Source organism: Phyllobates terribilis, unplaced genomic scaffold (assembly GCF_046119375.1).
Source record: "Phyllobates terribilis strain yellow unplaced genomic scaffold, ASM4611937v1 Scaffold_11__3_contigs__length_659146591, whole genome shotgun sequence".
In the NCBI taxonomy this organism is placed as follows: Eukaryota; Metazoa; Chordata; class Amphibia; order Anura; family Dendrobatidae; genus Phyllobates; species Phyllobates terribilis.
This window is the reverse complement of record NW_027362771.1, coordinates 256,908,568-256,931,562: the sequence shown is the minus strand read 5'-3', so window position 1 is coordinate 256,931,562 and position 22,995 is coordinate 256,908,568. Positions and strand designations below refer to the sequence as shown.

Sequence of the window (22,995 nt, the reverse complement as noted above, 5' to 3'; positions counted from 1 at the left end):
CTTTACCTCAATAACCTTTTATTACACTTCCTGGCATCCCTTATCATGCCAGCTTTTCATCTAATTAGAAATAATGGCATCAACTATCTATGGCTAATTTTATTGCTTGTTATAGAGTAACCCATTCCACCAGTAGGATTACCCATTTGTGGCAGGACACACACATTATATATCCCTAACTGGTGAGGTGAAGTACTTTACAATGACACCTGTCAGAGGTTGAGCTACATTAAGCAACAAATGAAGTTGATGTGTTGGAAGAAGAAAAATAATGAGGAAATCTAAGGAACTGAGCAGCTGATTGGACAGAGTATAAAAGCGATGGCTACATAACTACATTAGAGCCTTTTTCAAACAGTCATTGTGAGATGCTCAATGTATGCAGTAGTTAATTCCTACCAAAAGTGCTCAAGGAAGGACACATGGTGATCTTGGGGGGCAGAGCAAAGGATACCCAAGGAGCTTTGATTCCACAGAAGAACTACAGTACCACAAACTGATGAAACAGGTAATGTGGGCTATAAACGAGCAGTGTCAAAACATGGACTGCATCTCAACCGGTGATTTTACATCAGCTCCAGGTCAGAAGCTGACAGGGGAGGTGAGCTGTCTAACTGCTGTATGGAAATTAATGGGTCGGAGAGAGGTGACTGAAATCTCAGGAGTTAAAGGGAATCTGTCACCCCCTTTTTGAGCTCTTTGAGTTATTAATATGGGCTGTAAGATGGCTGCCGGGCATGTCTTTGAGGGGAGATCTGTATCGCTGAGGTTAGTAGCTTCAGTGATGTAAAACAGTGCTCCAGCACACATAGTGCTGAGAGGGTTAATAGGGCATATCAGGGCTGGTTTTTATGAGCAATCATAAGAAACGGGGGGACGGGGGGATTGGCTGCTCGATCTTCCAGGCTATGGGGCGTAGATTGCCCGGAAGATAAGACTGCCTCCGGTCTTCATTATACAAGATTTCTCCTCCCCCTTATCTTCAGTGTCCCTTTGACATCATGTGCGTGGTCGGAAATCCCGCGCCTGCACATTCTGCCTGCTGTCGCTCCTGTGCACTGTTCTGCATTGCGCGGAATTCACCTTTACTGTGCGCAGATCTCTGCGACCGGAAGTTACAGTGACTCTCTGACGCCTGCACACCTCAAAATTGAAGACAGTGCCCAAAGAACAGTGCAGAGGAGCGACGGCAAGCAGAATGCGCAGGATTTCCAGCCACGCACATGACATCAAAGGGACACTGAAGAGAAGGGGAGGAGAAATCGTGTATAATGAAGACCGGAAGCAGTCTTATCTTCTGGTCAGCATAGGCCCCCATAGCCTGGAAGGTCGAAGCTATAAAAGCTGATTTTTACTCAACTTTGCCACATAAAGGAGGCATACAAATATGACTAATTTCAGCTGTATACAACCTGTATGCCCATATTAACTCAAAAAGCTAAAAAGGGTGCCAGATTCCCTTTCCTTAGCTTGGACTGTAACTACAGTGCATACTCAGCCAGTCTCTGGTGGTCGGTCTCCTTGGCAATGAGCTGTAATCGTTGTTAGACAAAAGCTCTCATAGTAGAATAACAACAGCAGATAGAAAAAGCAAGTCAATGTCAATTGCAAACTTGACTATTTTCAAGCTGTCTAACTATACCATTTTAATTGCATGAAAATACCCCTTTAATCCCTTAAAGCAGTGTTTCCCCAACTCGAGTCCTTATGGCCCCCAACAGATCATGTTTTCAGGGGAGTATTTCTGCGGTCAGATATTGATGTTTATACACACATTATGCGTCAGCACGTTGTGATTGCTGAAAACATGAACTCCACTATTGCTATCCACATAGAAAATGGAAGGTACTTAGCTAACATTTTTAGATCGAAAAGTGTATAAACCATCGAAGCAGTCAGATACTGAAGGTAGGGAGTGCAATCAATGTTCCATTCCCAAAAGTGTTAATTGGGGTTCAAGTCTTTATTGACAATAATTTGTGCAGAGTTATGCTGGAACACAAAAATAGTCATGAAGGCCAGACAGTCTATGTCTCAGAAGCCCTCCAGCTCATTAAGTGTGAATTAGACCAGGCCGGCGGTCAGTGCGCAACATGTACAGACACAGCAAACATTTGGCAATCACTCTGGCTTCACGGTTTGCTTTGCACACTTCATTCGCACATGGTTGAATGATGCTCAGAATCAAGACCTAATTACAAGCTGAAAGTATACAACAGATTTGAGAAATCCTATGACGGCAGCAATGATGGTAGCAATAGGGGCCTGTAAACTTCCAAAATATTAAATGGCCCATCAAGGTTCAATTTTTAATAAGACTTAAAGTAGAACTCCAGAAGTTTGTTTTTTCATTTTACCGCTCGAGTAGTGCTTCAAATCTAAGTCCTCTGCCCAATGTCTTATACTCATCTTCCAGCGTCTTCATCTGTTGTCACCACCGCTCCTGTCGGTCACCAGCAGTTTGTGACCTGCTGGATAGCTACAGTGTTTTGTGGTGTGACCCAGAGGTCACTCTTCAATATATCTCTATGAGAGCCTCGTTCTAGCCTTGTTCTGGCTCTCATAGGTTTACATTGAGAGCTTATGATGTATCTTCTGAAGTCCGGCCAGTCAGAAGCTACGGTCACAAGATGGCGCCGTGGGACAGGAACGGCACCTAAAAAGGTGAAGTAGACGCCGGAGGTTGAGTATAAGAGATGGGACAGGGACCGCACTCCAGCGCTGAAAAAAAACAACTAAATGCTGAAGTGGTGCTGTAACAGAATTGAAAAAGAAAAATCTTTCATCATGTTCTTCATACTAAAGCAAAAAGTAAACTTACCCAACTCATTTAGACTCTGAGCAGCTTTAGTAATTTCTCTGCTACCACCCTGCAGTTGACCTTGAAGTCTCTTGCTAAGATACAAGATTCGTATAATTCTCCGAAGCAAATCACAAGCAGACTGAAAATGAAAAGAGATTTAATACATTATAGGAGACACGTTAAAGCTTGTGTCAGCAATATAGAGAAAATGCAAAATCACAATGAATCACAATTACAGTTAGTATGCCAAGGAATACACCTAATGCTGGACTCTCCTGCCTAAAATCTGACTAATTAGTGATGTGCATAGACCTCTCCTCATCATCACATCAAAAAAACAGATTAAGCTAAGTAGTCAGCAGCCTATAAACTAGGACGTTCTGTGCTCTGAAATTTGCTGTAAGCAATCTGACGTTTTACAGATAATCAATCACTTCCCAGTTATACTCACTTTCCATTAGGCTCCTGAGATGGTACACATGGACAATGTATGAAAAGTACAATGTCGAGAGGCAGTGCGCATTGAAAATACTATAATACCTAGTTGACACCCACATTTTTTTAAAGCACCTCTTCAGCATTTTTTTTTTACTTTATCGCTGGAGTGAGATCACTACTCTAAGTTCCCTCCCCCAGTCTTATACTCACCAGCCGCCGTCTTCATCTGTTCCCAGCGCCGATCCGGTAGGTCTTCTGCTGATTGTGAGCTGCTGGATCGCTACAGTGTTTGCTGTGTGAGCCGGAGGTCACGGATCAATGTAAGTCTATGAAAGCCAGAATGAGCTTCTCATAGACTTACACTGAGAGCTTGTGACCTTTATGATTTCAGAAGTTGCAGTCACCTGATGGCAAAGCGGGACCGGAGCGGCTAGTTAGTATAATCACTAAAGGAACTTTCATTAGTGGCACCACTCCAGGGCTGAAATAAAAAAACCGCTGGAGTGGTGCTTTAATCATTTGGGGCAGAGTATTCTGGAAGTTAGGCTTGCTGAACAGTCTCCTGTATAGTCACAACTCTTAAACACCTAATGCATGCACGTACAGTTGCCATGGTAACTGTACCACCCAGCGTGCTACCTACATCTTCCCGCACACAATGTAAGATCAGCATGAGAGCTAAAATAATGTGACACTATAACACTGCTCTGATCTGGACGGCTGCTATAGTACAGATTCATAAAATGGTCTTATAGGTCAAGCTTCCCCCGACACCAATAAGTCTATAAAAACCCCATGACACACAGTAATGCAAAATAAAGAAAAATAAGAAAGGGACTGCAAGGAGAGGCAATGCTGTGGGAATGGTTAAAGGCAGTCATATTGTAAATTCTACAAAGTGACAGACTGCCCCCTAGTGAGTGCTAGAGCATAGTCTTCATTCATGGGATAATCATACTCATGTTTGTTTTTGTACACTTTGCATAATAAGTTTACTTGTAGAAGCCTACCCTCCAGACATAAGGAGGACACTCAGAACGAATACAGTTAGTTACAGATATTCTGCAGGGAGTAACACAAAAAACGGACAGCTTTTTTTCAGAAGTTCAGATTTAAAAGTGCAATTTTAATCTAAATATGTTGAAGATTCTGCAATGTTTATCTTTTCTTTTTAATATATTTTTGCAGGGATCAGAGCTATTTTTCATATAGCCTATCCTATTAAAGAATATGGTGACATCGGAGGACATTATGATCCCAACCCTACAAAGTGGTTACATTAGAGTCTCTCATTAGGAAGGACTTGCCCTGCAATATACAGAAACCCACTGATTTGAATGGATACTTTAGAAAAGATTAATTTAGCCTGTGGTTGATCTGCAATGATTTCTATGTAAGTGATGTCCCACAAGTTAATAAGAGAATGTATCTACACATAACATACGTATTACAATTTATTTTTTAAATCTGGACTTTTCAAAGCCATTTGATATATAGTGCCACATACGTGATTGCTACATAAAATGAGAACCATGGGACTAGGGGAAAATACACTGCTCAAAAAAATAAAGGGAACACTCAAATAACACATCCTAGATCTGAATGAATGAAATATTCTCATTGAATACTTTGTTCTGTACAAAGTTGAATGTGCTGACAACAAAATCACACAAAAATCATCAATGGAAATCAAATTTATTAACCAATGGATGCCTGGATTTGGAGTCACCCCCAAAATTAAAGTGGAAAAACACACTACAGGCTGATCCAACTTTGATGTAATGTCCTTAAAACAAGTCAAAATGAGGCTCAGTATTGTGTGTGGCCTCCACGTGCCTGTATGACCTCCCTACAACTCCTGGGGATGCTCCTGATGAGGCTCAGTATTGTGTGTGGCCTCCATGTGCCTGTATGACCTCCCTACAACGCCTGGGCATGCTCCAGATGAGGTTGCGGATGGTCTCCTGTGGGATCTCCTCCCAGACCTGGACTAAAGCATCCGCCAACTCCTGGACAGTCTGTGGTGCAACGTGACGTTGGTGGATGGAGCGAGACATGATGTCCCAGATGTGCTCAATCGGATTCAGGTCTGGGGAATGGGCGGGCCAGTCCATAGCTTCAATGCCTTCATCTTGCAGGAACTGCTGACACACTCCAGCCACATGAGGTCTGGCATTGTCCTGCATTAGGAGGAACCCAGGGCCAACAGCACCAGCATATGGTCTCATAAGGGGTCTGAGGATCTCATCTCGGTACCTAATGGCAGTCAGGCTACCTCTGGCGAGCACATGTAGGGCTGTGCGGCCCTCAAAAGAAATGCCACCCCACACCATTACTGACCCACTGCCAAACAGGTCATGCTGAAGGAAGTTGCAGGCAGCAGATCACTCTCCACGGCGTCTCCAGACTCTGTTACGTCTGTCACGTGTGCTCAGTGGGAACCTGCTTTCATCTGCAAAGAGCACAGGGCGCCAGTGGCGACTTTGCCAATCCTGGTGTTCTGTGACAAATGCCAAGCGTCCTGCACGGTGTTGGGCTGTGAGCACAACCCCCATCTCGGAACGTCGGGCCCTCATACCACCCTCATGGAGTCGGTTTCTAACCGTTTGTGCAGACACATGCACATTTGTGACCTGCTGGAGGTCATTTTGCAGGGCTCTGGCACTGCTTCCCCTGTTCCTCCTTGCACAAAGGCGGAGGTAGCGGTCCTGCTGCTGGGTTGTGGCCCTCCTACGGCCCCCTCCATGTCTCCTGGTGTACTGGGCTGTCTCCTGGTAGCGCCTCCAGCCACTGGACACTACGCTGACAGACACAGCAAACCTTCTTGCCACAGCTCGCATTGATGTGCCATCCTGGATGAGCTGCACTACCTGAGCAACTTCTGTGGGTTGTAGAGCCCGTCTCATGCTACCACGAGTGTGAAAGCATGTGGTCTGTGGTCCCCACCTGCAGAACCACTCCTTTATTGAGGGTGTCTTGATAATTGCCAATAATTTCCATCTATTGTCTATTCCATTTGCACAACAGCATGTGAAATTGATTGTCAATCAGTGTTGCTTCCTAAGTGGACAGTTTGATTTCACAGAAGTTTGATTTACTTGGAGTTATATTCTGCTGTTTACGTGTTCCCTTTATTTTTTTTGAGCAGTGTATAAGAATTCATGTATACGCACCGGGATACTATATAATAAAATTAGGAGTGTCACTAATAGAGAAGGATCTGGGTATACATAAAGATCATGAATTAAATAACATCATGTGAAGTCAATCAGCTGCTTCTAAGGCCAGCAGGATATTGTGGGGCAATAAAATCCGCACTTACTTGAAGACGTGCCAGCTGTGCCGTGCGGGACACAATTTTGTTATATGGATCAACAATCTTTGTTCTGATTCTGGAAAAGAGAGAGGCAGCGTTTAATATATATCATATTTGGAAGTCCATTAATTATTAATAAAAGACAACGATACTTACCTATCAATGGCACTTTGAAGTGCTGCAATACGAGTCTGCATCATTTGAAGAACACCTAAAAGAGAAATCCAATATAAATATAAATTGTATTTATGAGTTAAGCTAATAAACATTTAAAGTAAGCTGTAAAATATCCCAAACACTTTTTCCTATTCACTACTAGACAGCTTTAACCCTTTCCCAAACTGTAATGTACGCACTTTGTCACGTAAGATGTCGTTGCTAAAAAAACTGACTATGACAGCAAAGTCAATAGTGAATGCGGCAATACGGTCAATAGCAATAGTAACTGTGGCAACTAAGTGGTCAATGGGGGGAGTAGATTGCGGGATGCTGATGCCTTGCCATAGCCAGAGCTGAATGGTAGATAGCTAAAATGATAAAACACTGTAATACAGAAGTGAACAAATCATCATAGGTTTAAGTCCCCTCAAGGGATTAATAAAAAAATAATAATAATTTTTAAGTGAAAAGTGTTGTCTCATCTTCTGAAATGGGTAAGATTGCAAAGTGCTTGTAAAAACAAGCAACTTTGCAATTTATCTCGTAGTAAAAATCCTTTCCATTCTCAAGAATGGAAGGATTGTTAATGCTCATTGCCTAGGTTACCAGCCACCTCTGTAGTTTAGAGGTGGCAGCTTCCTAAGAAAGGAGCACATTGTTGTAAGATAAATCTGGACAGCTTCAAATCCCCTGCACACCCCCAATGCTGCAGAGTAAAATCAGCCTCCAGCCGCATCGGAGTGACCAGTTTGGACAGTAGCGCAGCCAAGCCGCTGGTCTAAACTGCCAATGATGAGAAACGCACCATCCCCGCGGAGAGCAGAAAGCGAGGGGACTGAAGAGCAGTCTTAAAGACAGAAGAAGAGAATAACACTTTTCAAAAAAGTCTTTCACCATTTCCCATTGTGTAAATAAAAAAAAAAACGTAATAAAAAATAAACATATTTCGCATTGCCGAGAGCTCAAACTTTCACAAAATCATATTATTTATCCTGCACAGTAAATGCTGTTATTTTTTTTTTACAGAATTACAATCACCTTGCTTTCTCACACCCAACAAAAAGAATGGAATAAAAAAAACATTCAAACAGTAGTATGGACCCCAAAATGGTATCAAATTATATACTGCTGAACAAAAACACAAGGCATTTAGCGGTTTACTAAGACATATTAAAGATATAGTTATATAATCAATATGGTCTTAAAGTGCAGACTCTCAGCTTTAATTTCAGGGTAGTCAACATCCCAATTGGAGTAAGCGTTTAGGAATTGCAGCTCTTTAATATGTAGGTGCCACTTTTTAAAAGGGAACAAAAGTAATTGGACAGTTATCTCAAAAGCTCATTAATGGGCTGCATGGGTTATGCCCTCATTAACCCATGATCAATTAAACAGGTAAAAGGTCTAGAGCTGATTCCAGGTGTGGCATTTGGAAGCTGTTGCTGTGAACCCGCAACAAGCAGTCAAAGGAGCTCTCAATGGAAGAGAAACAGACCATAATTAGGTTGACAAAAAGAAGAAATCCTTCAAAGAGATAGCAGAAGTGTTAGAACTGGCCAAATAAACAGTTACATTCTGGAAAAAAAGAGCACTGATGAGCTTGGGAACTCAAAAAGGCCTGGACGTCAATGGAAGACAACAGTGGTGGATGATATTTTTTCTATCTAAACATTGTCTCGGGTGTGCATTTTTTTTTACTGTGCAAGCTTTCTCTAATTGTTCTTCATTTAGTTTCTTTTTTGCATGGTTACCATTGCACCCCTCATTATTCTAATTTATAGGGTGGTGCCCGCTGTTGCTTGTTCATTTTTACTTATTCTGGAAAAAAAGAGCGCACTGATGAGCTTGGGAACTCAAAAAGGCCTGGACGTCCATGGAAGACAACAGTGGTGGATGATCACAGAATCCTTTCCATGGTGAAAAAAAAAACCTTCACAACATTCACCCAAATGAAGAACACTCCCCAGGAAGTAGGTGTTTCAGTATCTAAGGCTACCATAAAAAGAAGACTTCATGGGAGAAAATACAGAAGGTTCACCAAAGTGCAAACCATTTATCAGCCTTAAAAATAGAATGTCCAGATTAGACTTTGCCAAATAACATCTAAAGAACCAAGCCAGTTCTGGAAAAACATTCTTTGGGCAGATGAAACTAAGATCAAACAGTACCAGAATGATGGTAAGAAGAAAGTATCAAGAAGGCTTGAAACTGCTCATGATCCAAAGCACACCGCATCCTCTGTAAAACATGGTGGAGGCAGTGTGATGGCATGGGCAAGCATGGTTTCCAATAGCACAAGGTCACTAGTGTTTATTGATTATGTGACTGAAGACAGAAAAACCTGATGAATTCTGAAGTGTACAGGGCTAAGTTTTATGCTCAGAGTCAACCAAATGCAGCAAGGTTGATTGGACAGCGCTTCATAGTACAGATGGACAATGACCCAAAACATACTGTGAAAGGAACCCAGGAGTTTATTAAGGCAAAGAAATGGAATTTTCTGTAATGGCCAAGTCAGTCTCTAGATCTCAACCCCATCTAGCAGCATTTCACATGCTTAAGACAAAACCTAAGGCAGAAAAACCCACAAACAAGCAACATCCGAAGTCAGCTGCAGTAAAGGTCTGGCAAAGCATCACATAGGAGGAAACCCAGCGTTTGGTGACGTCTATGGCTTAAAGATTTCAGACAGTCATTGCCTGCAAAGGATTCTCTACAAAGTATTAAAAATGAACATTTTATTTATGGTAAAGTTAATGTGTCCAATTATTTCTGACCCCTTGAAATGAGAAGGATTTGTAGAAAAATGGTTGCAATTCGTTTTACAGGATATTTTTGTTCAACCCCTTTAATTAAACCTGAAAGTCTACACTTCAATTACATCTCAGTTATTTCATTTTAGTTAACCCCGTCACTCTCCAGCCTGATGTCACTTTCCTGACCAGGCCAAATTCTACAATTCTGACCAGTGTCACTTTATGTGTTAACTCTGTAATGCTTCTATATATCCCAGTGATTCTGTCAATGTTTTTTCGCAACACATTGTACTTTATGTTAGTGGTAAATTTAGGCCGATAATTTTTGCGTTTTTTTTGTGAAAATATCAGACTTTTGGTGAAAATTTCGCAATTTTCAAACTTTTAATTTTTATGCCCTTAAACCAGATTTTTATATCACCCAAGATACCGTATTTTTCGGACTATAAGACGCACCGGACCATAAGACGCACCTAGGTTTTAGGGGAGGAAACTAGAAAAAAAAATGTAAGCAAAAAATGTTGTCATGATGCACTGTTATGGGGAGGGGGTCCGCTGCTAACACTATTATAGGAGTAATGTCCCCCAATTCTGTACTAATAATATCCCCCATCCTAGTATATATGGCTCCCCCTTCCTGTGATACATGGCCCCCATCCTGCTCTACATTGAACACTTATATCGGGGTTTCTATCTAAATCTCCGAATGATGCGATTCAGATGAAACCCCCGACAGGTCCATTCACAATAATGAGGCAGCAGAGTTACTCTGGACACCATCTGGCCTCTGTTCACCGTTGCCCTTTTCAGAGGAGCACACAACTGTGGCCGACCACACTTTTACGCTTAAAAAGATAGACACCACCGGATTATAGGCCAGACGGTGTCCAGGGTGCCTCCATCTGCCTCATTATAAAGAATACTAGAAGGTGGCCCGATTCTAACGCATCGGGTATTCTAGTATATGTCTCCCGACCCTCCTTTATAATGCCCCATGCAGGATGTCACATCCCCCCCCCTCCCTTATAATGCCCCATGCAGGAAGTCACATCCCCCCTATATACTGTAATACCCCATGCAGGATGTCACATCCCCCGTATATAATACCCCATGCATATAATACCCCATGCAGGATGTCACATCCCCCTCACATAATACCCCATGCAGGATGTCACATCCCCCCTATATAATGCCCTATGCAGGAAGTCACATCCCCCTCCCCATATAATACCCCATGCAGGATGTCACATCCCCCTATAGTGCCCCATGCAGGATGTCACATCCCCCCTATATAATACCCCATGCAGGATGTCACATCTCTCCATAGTGCCCCATGCAGGCTGTCACATCCCCCCTATATAATACCCCATGCAGGATGTCACATCCCCCTCATATAATACCCCATGCAGGATGTCACATCCCCCCTATATAATGCCCTATGCAGGAAGTCACATCCCCCCCCCCATATAATACCCCATGCAGGATGTCACATCTCTCCATAGTGCCCCATGCAGGCTGTCACATCCCCCCTATATAATACCCCATGCAGGATGTCACATCCCCCGTATATAATACCCCATGCAGGAAGTCACATCCCCCCTATATAATGCCCCATGCAGGAAGTCACATCCCCCTATATAATACCCCATGCAGGAAGTCACATCCCCCTATATAATACCCCATGCAGGATGTCACATCTCTCCATAGTGCCCCATGCAGGCTGTCACATCTCTCCATAGTGCCCCATGCAGGATGTCACATCTCTCCATAGAGCCCCATGCAGGATGTCACATCTCTCCATAGTGCCCCATGCAGGATGTCACATCCCCCCCTATATAATGCCCCATGCAGGATGTCACATCTCTCCATAGTGCCCCATGCAGGCTGTCACATCCCCATTATATAATACCCCATGCAGGATGTCACATCCCCCCATAGTGCACCATGCAGCTCCCCTATGGCCCCATACAAAAAAAAAAAAAATCCAATACTCACCGCTTCTCTGGACTCCAGCGTAGCCGGCATCTTCCCGCTGTGCGCTGTGACCGCTCAGGAGAGAGCGCAGTGTAAAGACGTCACTGCGCCCTCTGACCTGAGACGTCACAGAGCATCAGCGGAAGACACAGGAGCTGCTGCGCAGGCACGGGGAGGGGTAAGTATGACGCCGGGTGCGGGGTCCTGATCGAGCAGGGGGAGGGACGGGAGGAGAGGAGAGGGGAGGGGAGAGGAGGGGAAAGGAGGGGAGGGGCGTCACACTTGTCCTCGGTAGATAAGCGGCCGTAGCCGCTGATCTTCCGACGATAGCCGCATTTAGGTTAGCGGCGCCTGCGGTCGGGGGACTTGTGCTGCGAGCAGCCGGCTGCATCTCCTGGCTGCATCGCGGCTGACCTCCGTGCCGCACATGAGCCGCTAATGGCCGCCATGTTTTTCTGAAATGCCGCGTCGCTGATTGGCCGCGGCCGGACCAATCAGCGACCCGGGATTTCCTGCACAGACAGACAGACAGACGGGATAAGACAATTATATAGATAGATTCCGCCAGTGATTCTGTCTGAATCACGTATTTCAGAGATTTACAAGGAAACCCCAGTGTAAGCGCTCAGCGTAGAGCACAAGATAAATGTGCACCAAGCCATACTGTGATCTTTGGAAGGCAGAATGAAGAAATCAATATTTTCTACGCCGTTCCTCGTGCGGTATAAGTGATTGGGTGATTTTATTCTTCGAATCAGTGCAATTACAGCGATACCAGATTTATATCAGGTTTTTATGTATGGCAACTGTCACACACTTAGGCTGTGTTCACACGATGCGTATTTCATGCGTTTCCGCGGCGTTTTTGCAGTTGCGTAAACGCCGCGGAAACGCATGAAAAACGCATGGTAGAAGGGCAGCAATGTTCCCCAATGGAAATCCGCATGTGCTGTGCCCATGGTGCGGATTTTTCCGCAGCGTTAACGCTGCGGTCAAAAATCCGCAGCATGTCAATTAATTTTGCGGAAACGCGGCGATTTCGCCGCCATTGACTTGCATTAGAACGCGCCAATTCCGCAAGACAGCATTTGTACTTGCGTAATTGGTGCGTTCTAATGTGCGGATGGTACCCGGGTGTGGAGGAGAGGAGAGTCTCATCCACACCCAGGTACCATTAAAAAAGCTGTAAAAAGAAGAATAAAATAAAAAATAAATGTATTCTTACCTTCTGTCGGCCCGCGCAGCGCTCCCGCTTGGTTCCCGGCACTTTGCAGTGAGTTGTAGGACCTGCGGTGACGTCAGAGTCATGTGACGGGTCACGTGACGCTGACGTCGGCAGGTCTTTCAATTCAAAGTTGCCGGCAGCCGGGAGAACGGAGTGAGCAGGACAGCGCGGACCATCGGAGGTAAGTATATACACTCTCTCGGGTCACACTATATAAATCCATGCTGTTTGCATGGATTTATATAGTGTGACCTAGTTATCAAGCACTTTCCAGGTGATGCTAACATCGCCTGGAAAGCGCTTGTCAATCTGCATGCGGAAACGCATGTGAATCTGCATGTGGATCCGCATGTATTCTGCAGGAAAAACGCATGCACAATCTGCATGCGTTTTTTCTGCCAGGGAGATGCAGAAATGATGCAGAAATTTTCTGCTTCATTTCTGCATCTTGTGCACATACCCTAAATCACCATTTTTTTGCAAAAAAAAAAGGCTTTCGCATCGCCATATTTTGAGAGCTATAATTTTTGTATATTTCTGTCAGAGTCATGTGATGGCTTGTTTTTTGTGGAACGAGTTAATGTTTTTCTTGTCACCATTTTCAGGCACATGACATTTTTTTTTATCGCTTTCTATTCAGATTTTTGGGAAGCAGAATGAACAAAAACCAGCAATTCAAGAATTGTTTTTTTTATTCTGTTCCACGTGTGGTAAAATTGATAGGGCAGCGTTATTCTTCGGGTCAGTACGTTTACAGTGATACATTTATATTGTTTTTTTAATGCTTTGGCGTTTTTACACAAGAAAAACAATTTTATAGAAAAAAATTGTTTTTGCGTCACTATATTCTGAGAGCTACAACTTTTTTAATTCTCCGCTGACGGAGCTGTATGGTGGCTTGTTTTTTTGCGGGATAAGATGTAATTTTCAGCGCTACCATATTTATTTACAATTGACATTTTGACTGCGTTTTATTCCATTTTTTTTGATGGTATAATAAAAAAGCATAATTATTTTATTTATTTTTTTTACGAAATTCACTGAAGGGGTTAAATAGTGTGGCAGCGGCAGTCTTATAGGTCGCGTCGTTCCGGAAGCGGCAATACCAAATGTGTATATTTTATTTGTCTTTTTTTTTTTTTTTTTTTTTTTTAAAATATACCTATTAATTGGTTAAATGTTCTTTTTGTTTTTGCTTATATATTGTATGATTTTTTTTTTTTAGATATTTTTACAATTTTTTTTTTTTAAACTTTTTTACTTAGACCTTCTATTGGATTTTGAAGGTGTACTCCGGGGAGATAAAAAATTTGTCCCTGCCCTCAAACTATAAATATGAGATGCCCAGTGCACTTCTATTATCTTTAGAACACTTGTAATTCTGTGACAGGAGCTGCTCCTCACTGCTCCCCTCTCCCATCTGGGCAATTACATCACAAACCAGTGTGCAGCTCCCCTCTGTGAGTAACAGCCAGTCCAGGTGTGTTCTCTGCAGATACAGCTATTATCGGTGTGTGCACCGCTCCTGGTTTAGCCTTTTCTTCTAACCTTTACTTGTAAAAAGCAAAAACACACTGCAGGCCAGGGACAACAGCACAAGTCTTATTTCTTCCATTGTTTGCATACAAGTCCCATTGCTTCGTACTACAATGTAGCATTTACACCTATATATATATTTAGCTGCAAAATTATGTATGCTTTAGTTTTCCTTATTTTGGAATGACACGTGCAGTTCATGTGTAAATCTTTGCTTTCATATTTTCCTTCTTCTTGGATCCTTTCCTTGCGTTGTCTGAAAAAAAATGCACTTAAAACTGGGCTAAAAACTGCATGTGAGAATCCAGTCTTGATGTCTTAAGATGACTGTATGTCCTCCACAATAATTACCGTAGATTTTTTTATTTGCTACTTCTTCATTCCATGTCTGAGAAACGGACCTAGGACTAAGTTCACACTATCATGCCGAGTACCAATAATTCTGTTTGCTATTGAGAACAGAATAATGGAACTCATGGCAGTGATGGATCTGTGACATAACAAACCCTTTTGACTTGAAAAATACATCAGGTTTCTGTTATACTGTCTTTTAAAAAAAAAAAAAATAGCTTAGCGCTAATTGTTACTGAAACAATTTTGGAAACTTTTCACACAGGCTCCAATGCAGACTCCAACTTAGTCTAAGCTAAAATGATACACCTCCAATCTAAATCACCAAACTAGCTTTACTGTTTCCACAAATCTCTCTCTCCTAAAATATAATATTACTGCAAGTAAGAAAATAAAGTTATAGTGTTACAGTGCCACCTGCTGTTGAGAAAAGAATTTATTATATGATGTATCGCATCTGTTACGAAGATGGAAAAAAACGGCCATTAAATGGAAGATTGGTTTAAAATATTCTGTTAAGAGTAAAGTTTAGATAAGGAGGATTTTATGGATGGTCCGTGCTGCTGGTCAACAATATAACAGATCCAAGACCAGACAAGTGGCAACAGTGGTTTTTCTTTAGTCTATGCATTTCGAAGTACTACAGACTTCATCAGGACAAAAAAAGATTGTTGTTTTCTCCTTCTAGTTATCTTATAAGAGTAAAGTTTAACACAACCCACAACAATTTACTAAAGAGCAGCTCCTATCACAGTACTTTAAAGGGATGTACCAAGTTATCAATAAGATAGCGGAAAACTTACAGATCGCTGGGACCCCCAGCGATCCCGAGAACAGGGCTCTGCAGAGCCTTATTTTAGCACAGTGGTGGTCAAGCGTACATACAGTACCGGTCAAAAGTGTGGACACACTTGTTCATGCAATGGTTTCCTTTATTCTTATTGAATATACACATTGTAAATTCAGACTGAAGGCAACAAAACCACAGAGGGACACATATGGAAACAAAGAATAAAGAAACACTTGTGAAACAAACCAGAATGTATGTTAAACCTTAGATTCCTCAAAGTAGCCCCATTTTAATCTAATGACAGCTTAACATGACCTTGGCATTTGCTCAAGAAGCTTCATCAGGGAGTCACCTGGTATCACTATCTAAAAGTCTTGAAGAAGTTCCCAGAGTTGCTGAGAACTTGTTGGCTGCTTTACCTTCACTCTGCGGTCCAACCCATCCCAAATCATATCAATTGGTTTGACGTCAGTTGATTGTGGAGTCTAGGTAATCTGATGCAGCAGCTCCATCCCTCTCCTTATGGTCACATAGTCCTTAAATAGCCTGGAGGTGTGTTTTGGTTCATTGTCCTGTTGCAACACAAATGATGGTCCCACTAGGTGCAATGTAGAAAGGACGGCATGTCCTAGTAGAATGCAGTGGAAGCCATGCAGGGTAAGAGTGCCTTCTATTTGGAATAAATCCCCAACAAAGTCATCAGCAAAATCTCAAATTTTCAGACCACAGTGCAGATTTCTACTCATTTCATGTCCAGTGCTTGTGTTGCTTGGTCCAAACAAGTCTCTTCTTGTTGTTTGTGGTCTTAAGTAGTGGCTTCTTTGCATCAATTCGACCATAACGGCCTGTTTATCGCAGTCTCCTCTCTAAAGTTGAAGTTGAGACCTGTGCATCCTTAATAATAGCTGTTATCTGATGTTCTGTCAATTTGCAGTTTCTAACACAGGCAACTGTGATGAACTTATCCTCTGCAGCAGAGGTAATTCTTGGTCCATCCAAATGAGAGATAACTGCACATGAGGATACCTTCAAGATTCTTGCAATTTTCTGGATTGCCTGACATTCATGTCTTAAAGAAATTATATACTGTAATTTCTCTACACTTCCTTGAGTGGTTCTTACTTAGAACTTTTGTGGAATAGGGCTCAGCCCTGTATGAAATTCTGTACCAACACTGCTTCTGCAAAACACAACTGAGGGTCGCAAACAATTTATGAAGGTGGATGATTCCACAAAAACTCTTGATGAGGCATAGCTGTTCATTATAACCCATTCCACATGACAACCAGATGAATAGGCTTGAGAGAATGCTGAGGGTATGTAAAGCTGTCAGAGAAAAAGGGGGTTACTTCGAAGAATGTAAGGTTTAATAAAAATTCTATTTTCTCACGGATTTCTTTTTTTTCTTGTTTCCATGTGTCATGTCATAGTTTTGCAGTATTCAGTTCGAATCTAGAATGTGCACATTCCAATAACATTAATAAAAAAAAAAAAATTACATGAATAGGTGTGTCTAAACTTTTGACAGATACTGTACAAATGTTAGACTACTACTGCATTCAAACAGAGCCCTGTTCTTGGGATCGCTAGGGTACCAGCAATCTGTAAGTTATCCTCCATAAAAACATGGGCAAACTATTGCCCACAGGCAACATCTGACCCTTTGGCTGTTTCTATCTGGCCAAAGTACCAAAACAGCAAAAGGGCTTGAAGCAGTGGCTCGTGGGTCGCATGCTGTGGCCGCCATCCTCATCTCCGTCCAACATCTGTCTCCTCAGGATGCAGGCACTGGTGAATATAATGGTGGAGGAGGGAACCACTGGCTTCATCTTCCACCATTTAGCCTGTGTGACTGAGTGTGTCACTGCAGCAGCCGCAATGACGTCATTAGATTGCGCCTGCTGTGGAGCTTTGGTGCGCAGATCAAAGACCGCAGCAGTGGGCCAGGGGAGCAGGGGGGAAGTAAGTTGTGTTTGTTTGTTTTTTATGGTATTTCACTTGCAGTGGAAATATGTGTGGTCATCTTTATGTGTTTAGGGACTGTGGGGGACATTATTGTGATGGTGGCTGTGTGGGATCATACTGTGGGGCTGTGTGAGGTGACCATCATACTGTGCTGGTCATTAATCTGTGTGGGGGCTGTGGTAGCTAATATTGTGCTGAGGGTGCTATGGGGACCATCATTGTATTGGGGGGTTGTGCAGAATCATACTGTATGGGAGGACTATAGGGGCTATCATACTGGTTGGGGGTTGTAGTGGCCATCATAATGTATTTCGGGACTGTGGGGGAACATACTGTTAGGGTCATCCTTCTGCATATTGGGAACTGTAGGGGATCATACTACGTGGGTGTGGTCATTCTGTGTGTGGGATCATTCTATTTTGAGGACTGTGAGGGCTATCATAAAGTGTGGGGAGTTGTGGAAGCCATCATATTGTATTTGGGGTTGTTAGGGATCATACTGTGTGGGAGGACTGTGTGGGCATTCATACTGTTACTGGTATCATACTTTTTGAGGGGATGTGGGGGCCATAATACTGTGTGTTGGAGACTAAGGGGACCAGTATACTGTGTTGGGAGCTGTGAGACCATCATACTGTGTGTGGGGGCTATGGTGACATCACACTGTTGATCACAGTACAAGAGCTGAGTAACAGGAGCAGTATGCTTTACTGCTTTCTATAAACTTTATAAAAAATAAAAAAAATCATCAGTAAATGATGTGGCTGTTATCTGCTCAACAATAAGCAGTAAAATAATAATGTGTTAATTACATAATTGAATATAATTAGAGAAAATCAATTGCCAACCGCTGTTCTATCCTATTTACAGGGGTTAATGTAAACCCTCTAAACAAGTATTCCCAAGAACGTTCAATTATTTTCTAAACTCCCATAGAAGTGAATTGAGAGAGCTATATTATAAATTGGCAAATCAGTGGTTAGCACAGCAGCCTTGCAGCACTGGGGTCTTGGGTTCCAATCCCACCAAGGACAACATCTGCAAGGAGTTTGTATGTTCTTCCCGTGTTTGCGTGGGTTTCCTCCAGGTACTCCGGGTTACTCTCAACAACATAGTGATAAAAAAATTTACATTGTGAGTCCCGATGTTAAGAGTAATGATAATGTCTGTAAAGCGCTGTGAAATATGATGGCGCTATATAAGCAAGTAAAATAAAAGTAAACCAAGACATTGTGCCTGATCTATCAGTCGCTGAGGTGTCCTTTGTTTTGAGGAGATAAAAAAAACATTTTGTGAGTTTCACCTTTCACAAATTATGAAATCTGTAATGGAGGTTCGAAAGCAGATGTGAACACTAATATAGCTCATGTCCTCCCGTTTGGGTGTATTTTTCATTATTCAATAGTAGTTAGCAATACAATCTACAATAAAGCTGCCGAGGAGCTCCAGCAGTTTCCCTGTGAACCGGTAGACTGAACGCTTACAATAAAGTGAAATTTGCACTTTTTTCCCAGTCTGTGTTATGATCACAAGATCTGCGCTATTCAAGTGAATAGAACTTAGATCCCATTCATTCTAAATACTGGCCTGGCACTAGAGGAAGTAATACAGATGCCATGGAGACACCTGACTATGCCTGATTCTGGGACTCAACATCATATCTTAATCCAATACAAAAAAATTCATGCAACCCAAAATTCCATCAAGTCCTTAAATAAAGGTGAAAAATTATCAAACAATTATTTTTTTTTTTTATCTAAGGCCGCCTATAAGCAATTGGATTGCATGGAAGAATTATTAAATGTAATCTGTCATGCTGAATGTGACATCTGATCTGCAGGGAGCATGTTCTAGATCAGGAGGAGCTGAAAATATGGATATATGGTTTTGCAACAAAAGGGTAAGCACTTTTCTTCATTGAAAATATTTCTCCATCTATGCTGGAAAGTCGAGTTGGCGGTCCTAATCGGTGATTGACAGCCTCTGAAGTAGGGGCATATCTGCATATAAAGTGTACTGTCAACCTCGGTCACCAAGTAGGACAGCCCACCGGACTCCTAAGCACAGAAAGAGCAGGGATACAAATGTATAGAATATACAGTAAGTTATTAAGCATCCTTTTCCACAACAGTTTCACCATAAGAATTATTGTATAACACGGCATCAAAATTAATTAATCCAATATATAGGTAAAAATAAAGCCAAGAATCAAGAACTTGCCTTCTAAGGACTCCATTCCTGTTGCCTGTGCCAAAAGGTCTTCATGTCTAGCAACCACCTAAAAAGATTGACATTAATATAGCGTTTCCGAGTGACTATTTGCACTAATAAGCTACAGAAAAAAACACCAGTTGAGAACTATTAAAAAGTTTCCATAAGACCCATGTATGTGAAACAACTCCTTCCAGAAGGAAGAATCCTGTATCTCAAGCACCTGCAGTAAGTGGCCACCTTGTAGGAGAACATCTGACTGTATAAAGTGTCTGGTTCTGCTCACTTCTACATTGGAGGTGACCCGGGTGGTGAGGTCACATCTACTGATGCCAATGTGGAAGCAAGCCGAGCTGGAACAATCCTTTAAGACAATGGATGGTTCAGGCTATCAGCAAAAGCAGCGGCTCCAATCTGTAGACAGCACGGTTTTTATGATTTTGCTTATTGTCAGTACAGGCTAGGCTTCGATAGGTGAGATGCTGTGCGAAGGGTTTATAAAAAGAAATATAGCATTTTTAACTATTGTAAAATATATGCTAATGAACATAGAAAGGGCATCTGGAATTTGAGTGTGCATGATGTATGCTGCCTACTTGAAAGGTCGCATAATATTGGGGCCACTGGAGGCTGCTCTAAAATGATGCCACTTTTGTCATTCTCACGCCATTTTTTGCCCAGCTCTAATAAAGTGGGCAGACGGGACGGGACGGGCCGTGGTGACAGCCGTACGTTATGAATCTGCTGCACTACACCACAAATCCGGGACTGGAGTAGATATGTGGTGAGCGGACAGAGAGGTGTTCTTTATGAATCAGGAGCGGCTGACTCCAGCACATCAAGTCCGCCATGTATCAGGCCCAGAGTGTCCATCTATGAACAATTAACTATATGCAAAGTAGCACACATACTACACAACGTTCCCACCTGTACATGCAGCTCCTTATCCAGCTGACTGATGCCCTGTGCCAGCTTTGCCAGCTGCTCTGCGATCACAGCCTGGTGAATAGATTGGGAAGTGTAGGTTTTGACATCAAAGTCATCACGTAGAAAATCAGTGTAGCAATCTGAAATACAATAGGATTTCTCATGGAATAATATTAACAAAAAGATTTACATTCCCCCCCTCGCCATGAGCTGAGCACACAGTGCTGAGTGCAGGCCCAATGGTAAGTCTATGGGTCCGTATACAATCACTGTGGGAGGCGTACAGACCCCAAGACTTACTACTGAGATCCTACACAGCTGTGTACGTTTAGCTCATGTAGGTGAGGGCACGTCAGAGCAGTTTCCACTAATCCTGCAGGGATATCAGGACCCGGACCCCCAACAATTGGCAGCACAGCCACATTGAATCAATCAAAATTGTTTAAAATTTAAGTTACCCTTTAAAGTCAAGAACAGGGGACTCTGGCGCCACTCAGTAGTGCTGTGCGCATGTAGCAGAGCTGGGGATGGAGAGTGCTAGCACCACATAGCTGGGAACAAAGAGTAATGTAAAAAAAATATATATATATTTCAGCTCACCTGCGTCAGCCTGCTCGGCCCACTTTCTCATGGGGCACGGTGCTCGGATTGTAAAGATCCCCGTCGGGGAGACATTAGGCAGTGATGAAAGGGTAGTTATCCAGCAACTCGTGAAATTGACTTAAAAAATAGCCTTTATTTTGAAAAAATTAAAAACATGAGACCATAGTGCATATAAAAGCGTACAGAGGCTTACGCGTTTCGGATAGGCAGATCCTTATTCATAGCATAATACAATGTTGAAATGGAAAAACTTTTAAGGCATATGGAAAAAGTAGCCGCCCACCGACATCACCTGTTCAGAAGCTCAATTATACATGAGTCCAGAGTCTCAGAAAACTCAGTTTTAACCCTAAATAAACTGACTGTTTCTATTTAAAAGGAAAAAAAAAAAATTTGGAAAGTTGCCAAACAATTACAAACTCCATAAATATAACTCGCTAAATATAAGTCACATAATATCAACCTAGAAACCGACAGTTATAACGAATATAGCAGGAAATCAGCTAGTGTAAAATAGTGCAAGTGGAAATAACCGGAATATTAATACAAATACATTAATTCATTTCTCATATTTAAACCTGTTGGATATCTAGTATTACATGCGCTTCATAGATGATATTTTAATTGTTTGGAGCGGACAGGAGAGTGACATTCTCGGGTTTGAAAATTATTTAAACACTAATGAATTGAATTTATCCTTTACTATTGAAGCAAGAAAGGAAGAAATTTCCTTTTTAGATTTGAAAATAAAGGGTAATATTAATAACCATAGGGTGAAATGCAACCTTTTTCGTAAAAAAAAATTGCTGGCAATTCTATATTGCACGCCTCGAGCCAGCACCCTAAGCATGTTATTAGCAACATACCCACAGGAGAATTCATAAGGGAATGCAGGTGTTGCACTGATGGCGTCAAATATGAACAGGAATATCAAATCATTAAAGAGAGGCTAATAAATCGAGGGTATGATACTAAAACCATAGAAACATCAAAAGATAAAGCTAATGGTAAGACCAGGGATCAATATTAAGCACAGAGTTCCAAAAATGCAAATAGAATAAATAAATTCCCGAGAAAAGTGATATTCTCAACCACATATAACAAAAATTATTATAAAGTTATTGGTATGTATGGAAATAATTGCCATTGCTTTATACTGATAGTACTCTAAGGAAATTTTGAAAAATGGATGCAAATTTGTTCCAAAGAGGTCACGCACAGTGGGGAACATTACTTCTCCTAGTGAATTTAGAAATAACGAACATAGAAAGAGGGGAATTCTTGGCTGTCCACAAAAGGCTCATTTAAGTGTGGACAAAGGCAGTGTGGCTTGTGTCCGTACATGATTAATAACAAATCGGTAATTAATAATGAGGGACAAATATACAGTCTAGTGACATTTATGAACTGCGGCAGTAGTCATTGTGTTTATGTGATTTTCTGTACACAGTGTAACAAACAGTATGTTGGGTCCACAAGCCGCACTTTGAGAAAACGTTTGTCAGAACACATATACGATGTCCTAAATCCCACTACCAGTAGTTTGTCAGGAGCCTCCAGGCATTTTTTTGCATGAACATGGAGGTAATATCTGCTGCTTACGTGTAAGTGCATTGGAAACTGTCCCTATATCTTATCGTGGTGGGGACAGGGTTAAATTATTACGGAAAAAAGAAGCACAGTGGATTTTGACATTAAATACTAGATATCCAACAGGTTAAAATATGAGAAATGAATTAATGTATTTGTATTAATATTCCGGTTATTTCCACTTGCACTATTTTACACTAGCTGATTTCCTGCTATATTCATTATAACTGTCTGTTTCTAGGTTAATAATTATGTGACTTATATTTATGGAGTTTGTAATTGTTTGGCAACTTTTAAATTTATTTTTTTTCCCCCTTTTAAATAGAAACAGCCAGTTCATTTAGGCTGTGT

The 22,995-nt window shown here is 41.9% G+C and overlaps 1 protein-coding gene across 6 annotated transcripts in view; it reads right to left on the bottom strand.

The window, feature by feature from the left end:
* COG5 (component of oligomeric golgi complex 5) overlaps positions 1-22,995 on the bottom strand; it is a 414,164-nt gene that overhangs the window by 389,481 nt on the left and 1,688 nt on the right. For 5 of the 6 annotated variants that reach the window (XM_073652205.1, XM_073652207.1, XM_073652206.1 and 2 more), the window contains exons 2-6: positions 20,452-20,591; positions 19,534-19,591; positions 6,714-6,768; positions 6,564-6,633; positions 2,822-2,942 (exon numbers count right to left, since the gene is read on the bottom strand). In XM_073652205.1, the coding sequence (XP_073508306.1) occupies positions 2,822-2,942; positions 6,564-6,633; positions 6,714-6,768; positions 19,534-19,591; positions 20,452-20,591 (444 nt within the window). The remainder of the gene's footprint in view (positions 1-2,821; positions 2,943-6,563; positions 6,634-6,713; positions 6,769-19,533; positions 19,592-20,451; positions 20,592-22,995) is intronic. The other variant, XM_073652210.1, reaches the window with a different exon arrangement.